Raw genomic sequence first — 8,076 nt, 5'->3', positions numbered from 1 at the left:
GTTCGTCCACACAGGTCATGAGAGCCAGTTAGCTAGACTTGCCAATGAAGGGGGAGCTGAAGCAGAAGCCCAATTTCCAGATACTGTGGCTTCCTGCACTTGCTACTAGGTCAGCATCCTCTGAGCAGGATTTGATTGTTACAGTGCCTTGAATACTGTAACAGCACCATACTGGGGTCCTGTTTTGTAAATAAAGTTTTATTTTCTAGGCAACGTCCACTGAACGTCCCAGAGGTAGGTAAGAGTTAAGATAACGGTCCTTACGGAGCAGCTCTCACGCTCATTGTTTGACTGGACCCGGGCCGGTTCCTGCCCGCTCCGCCCCTCCCTCCCCCCCCCCCCCAGCTCTCCGCAGCCACGGCCGGCCGCGCCTCTCGTCCCCTTCCCTCCTCCCGCCTCCTCCGCGGATCGCAGCTCTCCCGGTGAGCAATGGGGTGGCCCTGAAAAGGGCCTTTGAGTTGTGCCGGGAGAGCCGGCCTAGTACTCCTGCGACTGCTGCCCGCTGCCCTTCTTGCTGGTCTTCTTGGGCAGCAGCACAGCCTGGATGTTGGGCAGGACGCCGCCCTGCGCGATGGTAACGCCGCCTAACAGCTTGTTGAGCTCCTCGTCGTTGCGCACCGCCAGCTGCAGGTGACGGGGGATGATGCGCGTCTTCTTGTTGTCGCGCGCCGCGTTGCCCGCGAGCTCCAGGATCTCAGCGGTCAGGTACTCGAGCACGGCCGCCAGATACACGGGCGCACCAGCCCCCACCCGCTCCGCGTAGTGCCCGCGCCGCAGCAGTCGGTGAACGCGCCCTACCGGGAACTGCAGCCCAGCCCGGGACGAGCGAGACTTGGCCTTAGCACGGGCCTTACCGCCACTCTTGCCGCGGCCGGACATGGCGTCTCGCTCCACTGCTGAACCGATGCGCCTGGAGAGGCCGCGCCCGGGATTTTTATAACCTCCCGCCAAGTAGGGTCCCCCTCATTGGACAGCGCCACCGTCCCCACCTATCGGTGCGTTTGTCGGAAGAAGCTTTTTGCTGACTGGTCGCTTCTGCGAGACCAACGCGCTTGCTCTGAATGTGTTGGCTGCGGGATCCGACCAATCAGCGAGCGAGGCGCCAAATTTAAACCACGCCGAGGCTATTGGTGGGGCCCTCAGCGAGCATGCGTGATGCCGGCCCGCCCACTGCGGGGAGATGCCGATCCCTCAGAGCCTTTCGTGCCGCCCGTCCAGGCCACGGTGCTCTATGAGGGCTGGAGACGGTCCCTGGGCCTGGCTTCGACCCAGAGCGAGGTAGAGGGGCTCCGGGATGCCTACAGACTGAGAGGTATCCCTGTCTGTAGGGGCATTTGCCTTAGGGTAGCAAATGGGGGAAAGAGCAGTTAGGGATGTGAAAAAACTTTTCACAGAGTCTTTTCTGGATCCTTTTGTGAATGTGTGAGCTATATCATGGGTTTATAATATGGGTATATTAAGAGAAGCACCAAAGGAGAGTGAGGAGTCAAAGTGGACTAGGAGAAAAAAAAACATGGGAACACTGAAGGAAAAATAAAAGTGAAGAAAGTGGTAATGTTTTAAAATGTTGCTGATCAGTAGGAATTATCTCTGCAGTCTGTGCTGTCTTACTTAACCCAACTTGTATTTTTTTTTCCCCAGAGTGAGCAGACTGTCTACACCGTGTGCCTCTGGAGGTCTAAGTGCTAGCAACTGGGATTAGGACACAGGTCACAGCAGCCAGTGGTTCCAGCAAATGGGAAGACTTCAGCACATGCAGGGAGGGGCCAGGGCTAGGTAGAATGCAAGTGTTGAGTGTTCCCTAGCAAAGGAGCCAGACCTAGGGAGCAAGTAGGATAATGGGCTTTGGAGCCCAGGACCAGATCAGGGAGAGATCAGGGTCAGCAGGATGCTCACTGGAGGTAGCACTAAGCCACCTTACTGGGGAAAATGGAGTGGCTGCCCTAGAAGTACCTATTGGAAGGCCACGTTCCTAGATCAGCTAGCAGAGAGATTAATTTCTATGTTCATATGCCTTGATACCAGGAAATCCAGCAGCTGGTTACTGGACAGACTGTTTAAGGCCAGGTACGGAATGATTTCATGTCTATGTGGATGTGTTAATGAATATACTGTACTGGTAGTCTTACAAACTGATTGGCTGGAGAGGAGGATTCAGCCACTCGTACCATTCGTACTTGAGTGCCGTGTGTTTTCTGTGTTGATCAGAGCTGCTGGACACAGGCATTTTTGCCTTCTGGTAATGCATTCCAAGCCTTGTTACTAGCTGGACTTGGGTGTGGGAAGGTGCGGTGCCCTTGCATCTACTGGGGTACTGGACCTGGTAATTTCTACTCTTAGCCACCTCAGCATCCCCGTTTCTGTTGTTGCATTATTTCACTTTCACTACCACTGCTCTTGCAAAGACTATAACCTGGTACCCCAATGGCTGTTCTATGCTTTTCTGTCAGGTAGGTAGCAATTCTGTGTTGAACTATGGTGCTAAATACTGCTCTATAAATAATTATTTGTATTTGAGGAAAAGAGATTGGCAGTCATCAGGGTCTTAGTTCCGCATTAATAGAAGGATCATATTGATGCCCTGTTAAGACAAGGACATGGTGATCCTTACTCTGCTAGCCTGTTGTAGACGTGTCCTCTTCCAGGGAGGAAGGCAGACTACAAAGGTATTCAGAATTAAAAGCTCATCAGCAGGAACATTCCCAGTAGCCATAAAAAAGTAGGGAGTCCACTGCAGGAATGATCAGCTGCCTAACAGGGTAGAAAGCTAGATATGGATCATATAATCTAGTTTCACTGCATGTCAATATTGTCGAGGCAAAGCACTGCAGGGGAAAGGGTACCATGAATTATTTTATTCTTGGAGCACTCTGAGTTTTGAGTATGGGTTGTAACATGTCATTCTATGTCCATGGACCAAAAACAGGATTGAGAAGCCAGGAACGGAGTCTGGTTTACTTATTCTGCTCACAGATATTAAAGTTGCTGTTTTCTCTCTTGGTGAACAGTAATGTCTTTGTTAGATGTATAGAGATTCCATCTTTCCCACTTTCCCTAAGTGCTGTCATTTGCTTCCCCTCTAAAAGGTATTCCTAATAACAATGATGTCCAAGTAACAGTGAATCTTTTCTATCACAGAATTGGACAAAAGCCTTTGGTGCACAAAGAACATCCCGGTTCAAAACTAGCCCACGCAAAGCAGTTGCTTGCGTTTTGACAGGTATTCTGAGGTTCCCAGAAGGCAGGAACAACATCAGTTGAATCATTTGGTCAAGCAACTGGAGAAAATGGACTGGCAGGTAGAACTCTTTCCCTTGCTCCTGACAGTCCAGTCAGACATCATAAAACAAGCGCACTAGTTGGTACCGGATCGAAAATGCAATTGTGCTGCCAAGGACCTAGGTAAAAATCAGACACATAACAGAAACATTATATTGTCAAATGGTTTACAGGCTGTCAGATTCCTCTTTTCCAAATGGATTTGCTAAGCTTTCCAGCATGCCTTGTTTCATAAAAGAGCGGCTAAAAGGCTACTTCTTTTAGGTATAGGAAGATAAATGGCAGAAGTCTGTCCAAAGACATTGTTTCTTTCTCTGATGATTTTAGGTCTCAGTGGGAGATTTCTCCATGTGCCTGCACACAGTCACATTCTAAGAACATGTGGATGAGATAAGAGTTTGGAATAACTCCTTCCCCCTTAAGGAGCCTATATTGTAACATAAACCCCATGGTTTGTATTAGAAAATACCTTATGTCAAAGCTGAAATTCAGCATCCTTACAATAAGGTGCTGTCTGGAGCTCTCTGCTGTGACTGGGATCAAGGTAAGTGCTATGTACTTCCTGTCTTCTCCCATCCCTGATGTCATCTGCCTGAGCCCTCAACAGGCTTTCGTTGCAAGTTCTTCCTCTCAAATTGGAAACTGGCTAAGTGTCTCTTTCCTAGTAAGAATCCTTTATCTTAAATCTGAAGATGAAAAGAAGGATTTTATTGTGGGCAGTTAACCAATGCAGGCCTTTCCAAAAGTGATGTTTTTACTACACTATGCTTGAGAATTCACATGCTGAATAGAGGCAGTGGCAGGACCTGTGAAGCATATCCTTATGCTCCAAGTGGCTTCCAAATGCTCCCGCATGCCCCTCAGACTGAGAGACTGCTGAGCCATGTGCCATGCTTACAGAAGTCCACTTGCCGGCGACAACTCTGAGACTGTTATTTGGTATTACTGAAAAACAGGAACACAGCAAAAGGCTGTCTTGAGTAAGAGTGACAAGGCACTCTGCTGCGCTCATGTTTTTCTTGGAACCAATGACTCATGCCTTGGGAATCTTCTTAAGCTAACCTTCTGACTTTTTTTTAATAAGCTCTCAGTGAACAGGGAGGTGTGTGTGGATTTCTTTCCTCCTTGAGGTATGTAAGCCTCTCATTCTCTCCCCCAGGCTCCACAGCTCAACTGCACCTTGTATGAAGAGCATGATATTTTACTTTCCCCTTTCCCCTTAAAACTCTTGAGACTGACTTGTATCTGTTTCTATTGCAGAGTAAATCTTTCTAGTGGAGGAACCCTTTGTCTGACCTGAATGAGTAGCAACAGGAGAGTGAGATTTCGCTCGTGGGTGGGTCCGATCAGCTTTATGACAAAATTAATAAGTGTCATATTATTGCATTCGGTGTATTCGCCATCTTCATCTGTTCCACTTCTCACATCTACTACATGCAAGATCTTGACTACCTGAGGAAAGAAATGTTGCACGCTATTTCACCAGGTATTTTTGGTGTTCACTGCCTAGTCTTGCTCAAGAGCCCTTTTGCTGCACCAGCCCTGAAATCCTGGTTGTGCTCTTACTGAAAAGACAGGACAGACTTATGATGGTCCTGGGGCACTTCTATGTGTGGTTATACTGAAAGACTGATTTTTAACACAATCGAGTGACTGTGAGAGATGGTAACAGACTTTCTTCCAGATTTGAGCCAGGCAATAACTATTGAACCCAGAAGTTCTGCATTTTTTCCCACCCTGTTTCTCTTGCACTTGATGACTGCCTCAAAATGCATCTGAATTTTGAATGTTTTCCACAAATTACCTTCAGAATACTTGTTCCCAGGACAGAGAGGTTCCTAGTTTTGAATTTGGAGTAGCTCATCTCCAACTTCCCTGTACTAGGATTAAGCCTAAAAGAAACATTTAAAATTTAGTCCAGACACAACAAGGAGATAGAGAGATCACTTTGTAAGCAGACTTAGATCCATAGCTGAGAAAGAAATCCAGTGGTGGAAGAAACAGGAATAACCTTAATGCACTTAAAAATAGCTGCTGGTATCTAGCCCCTCAAGTAGGGCAAAGAAGATTGCTTCCCATTGCACCCCCAATATATGTTATGTAGTTTAAAGAATAAAACAGAAGAATCTAACAACTGCAGGGAGAACTGCTGATGTGGCATAGTGCTACAGAATGCTTGCTACTATGAAATCTTAGCAGATCCCACTGCCGCAGCATTAAAAGCAGCGTGTGTCAATTTTGATCTTGTAAGTTAGAATCATCATAGTCTAACCTTGTTAAAAATCATCTGAGGGGTGGGCTGGTCAGAAATGTGCACTTCTTTGAGAAACCTCTACTGTATGATCTGACTGTAGCTGGCAGAGTGAGCTGCTGTCTTTTAAAGAGAAAACATACTTTGATGGCTTTTAAAAAGAGCACCTTCCACCACCTTTCTCAGCTGGTGTTGGAGGTAAAAGACACAACCTGTAGTACCACTATAGGTCACTTGGTACATTACCTCGGTAGCCGGTGACGAGGGCAAGGAATGACGTGGAAGAGCTGAGGCAATGAATAGAGGAAGTTGAGTACTTGCGGGATGAAAAAGAGCAGCATTGTTTTGCTGAAGTGTCCCAAGATCCCCACCACAGCAAAGGTCATGCCAGCAAAGTAGCAGAAGGTATCCCCAACAAACACTCGAGATGGGTACCTGCAATCCATGGAGCAGAAAAGCAAAGGTCTGACACGACTGCTATTGCCACAAAAATGACTACTTTTAACCACTGAATGTATGCCCACATTGCAGATCAGGGGCCAATGGGGATCTGCAGCAGATCTACGCAGTAAAAACAATTGTAGGTATTCTAAGAATTGCAGGACTGGGACCCACCACTTGACTTCCAGAATATTTTCTATGAAAAGACAGCCAGTGAGGCACAGGAGAGAATGTATTCTGCGTGTTTGGGTGAGCTGGTGTGACTGTAATTGTTCTAATACAAAGAAAAGCTACTACTCCATCCATGCTTTGTGTTGTTGGTTCTGGCAAGAAGCCTTTCTACACTCCAGCGTTCCACACCTGCACGTGGTTAAGTGGTTTTGTTTGTTCAAAAAGGGAGAAACTAGAGGGAAAGGATGCTTCCAAACAAATTCTGAATGTCTATCCTCTTACCAGTTGTGGTAAAATAGGCCCAGCGTGGTAAAAAAAAAAGGAATCATGAAGTAGAGAGAAAAAATGTGATCATCTCGATAATCCCCTATAGAAAAAAGAAAAACATGTGTTTGTGATAAGACAAGACTGGTTCATTTTTAGTAATACCAGCTATTGAAATCTAGAATTCAATCTCCCTTTGCTTTTTTTGCCCACAAATGTTTGTTATTTTCCTTACCATTTAGCTCTACAATATTGAATATGATAATGGAAGCAGCTATCACCAGTGACTGTCCTGCTTCAATTCCATTAATTCCAGCGAGAATGTTGATGGCGTTAGTGCAGAACACTGCTAGCATACCCATGTACACGTAGTAGAGGATACCTGCAGATCAGAGCAAGCCAAATGCATCAGTATTTGGAGGCAAAGCAGGCCCTAGACCAATTCACTGAAGCTCTCATTTCTTGCTTTATATGACAACCAATTTGCCTGACAATCTCAGTGAGTTTTGACAGTGGTAGCTTACAGACAAGATTGCTTCCTCTCTTACGAGCTGGCCGTGATGTCTACATGAACTGTGACTGTGGCAAACTGCTGTGACACGGCGGCCAGCTGTAGTGCTGTTTCTGTCTTTCTAACATCCTGGTGTTATCAACCATGTGCTGTGCACCCCAGTACTCACCTGTATTGCCAGGATCGTGGCAAAATGATTGGTGTCTGTCTATGCGCAGCTGAATGTGTGCTGGGTTTCTGGATGTTCTTTCCAGCTTAACGTTTAGTGGGTTGAGTGCCACTCTCTTACTGGTTACTTAAGCAAATCCTTAGCCTGCTCCCTCTGCAGCACGAAGTGCTTCATGTGATCCCTTGCACTGACTGTTTGCCACATTGATGACGGGTTCTAGTGATTCATAACTTACCCAGGTTCAAGTGCATGCCCAGCAGCACACGGAAGGGCTTAGGCACCACAATGGTCGTGTTCCCAAAGTTGGTGAAGTAAACCATGAGCAGTGGGAGGGAAGCCATGGTAGGAAGAAGCAATTTGTGGCGCCAGCGCAGGTCCAGAACGTCATCTGCAAAGCCCAGGAAAACCATGCAGCAGATGGCAAGGAGCGAACCGATGAGCTCCACGAACTGCAGGACAGAGAACAGGACCCCGGTCACCGGTGGCCATTCCCTGCCCCTGCCTGCCACGCTTGCAGCACTAGACGAGCCTCACCTCGTCGTGAGGAAAGGCCACGCACTGCTCCTCCACAAAACATCTCAGAAAGGGCACGGGGATGAAGCAGAAGAGGATGATCAGGAACACGGCACCGCTGATCACGCCCTGTGCTTCGGGGCTGGAAAGTAGAGTGGGGGGAGTCAGCCGTGCCTGGGCCGGCCCCGCGGGGCAGCTCCGTGGGGCAGCGCTACTCACACGGGCCGCCTTGAGGTCTTGTTGAGGTCCTCCCCGAAGAGCCGCGCGGCGAGGAAGTGGTCCGTGAAGGCCGGGATCAGCGTGAGCGTGGCCGCGAAGCCCAGCAGCGACCCGCCGAGGTTGATGAGGAGGGGCACGGCGGGCCAGGCCGCCATGGCCGCGGCGGGTGCTGCCCTTGCCAAGGGCGCGGAGCGAGGCCGGGCGGGGGCGCTGCCCAGCGCCTTCCCGGCCCGGCGCTACGCGGGCGGCGCCGGATGC

The 8,076-nt window shown here is 48.5% G+C and overlaps 2 protein-coding genes across 2 annotated transcripts; both read right to left on the bottom strand.

Moving 5' to 3' along the window:
• Positions 1–369: 369 nt before the first annotated feature.
• LOC128818134 (histone H2A) lies at positions 370–2,187 on the bottom strand. Its single transcript, XM_053997216.1, has one exon. The coding sequence runs from the start codon at positions 877–879 to the stop codon at positions 478–480; it is 402 nt and encodes a 133-aa protein (XP_053853191.1). The 5' UTR covers positions 880–2,187; the 3' UTR covers positions 370–477.
• Positions 2,188–2,835: 648 nt separating this feature from the next.
• Positions 2,836–8,025, bottom strand: DPAGT1 (dolichyl-phosphate N-acetylglucosaminephosphotransferase 1). The gene is made up of 9 exons (XM_053997213.1): positions 7,819–8,025; positions 7,621–7,741; positions 7,322–7,535; positions 6,642–6,788; positions 6,425–6,509; positions 5,777–5,965; positions 5,084–5,171; positions 4,576–4,731; positions 2,836–3,398 (listed from the first exon to the last, which is right to left on the bottom strand). Exons 1-9 carry the CDS (start codon positions 7,971–7,973, stop codon positions 3,333–3,335), a joined length of 1,221 nt encoding a protein of 406 aa, XP_053853188.1. The 5' UTR covers positions 7,974–8,025; the 3' UTR covers positions 2,836–3,332.
• Positions 8,026–8,076: the final 51 nt, after the last annotated feature.

Source organism: Vidua macroura, chromosome 22 (assembly GCF_024509145.1).
Source record: "Vidua macroura isolate BioBank_ID:100142 chromosome 22, ASM2450914v1, whole genome shotgun sequence".
Taxonomy (NCBI): domain Eukaryota; kingdom Metazoa; phylum Chordata; class Aves; order Passeriformes; family Viduidae; genus Vidua; species Vidua macroura.
The sequence above is the reverse complement of the archived record's forward strand: the minus strand, read 5'-3'. Positions and strand labels throughout refer to the sequence as shown.

Bases quoted from the DNA above. Each gene is read 5' to 3' on its own strand.
- LOC128818134 (XM_053997216.1), bottom strand. From the start codon at position 879: ATGTCCGGCCGCGGCAAGAGTGGCGGTAAGGCCCGTGCTAAGGCCAAG.
- DPAGT1 (XM_053997213.1), bottom strand. From the start codon at position 7,973: ATGGCGGCCTGGCCCGCCGTGCCCCTCCTCATCAACCTCGGCGGGTCG. The intron at 6,510-6,641 runs GTAAGGAAAATA...TTTTTTCTATAG, and splicing joins CAATATTGTAGAGCTAAATG to GGGATTATCGAGATGATCAC. The intron at 5,172-5,776 runs GTAATGTACCAA...TGTTTCTTTTAG, and splicing joins CCTCGTCACCGGCTACCGAG to GCTTAATCCTAGTACAGGGA.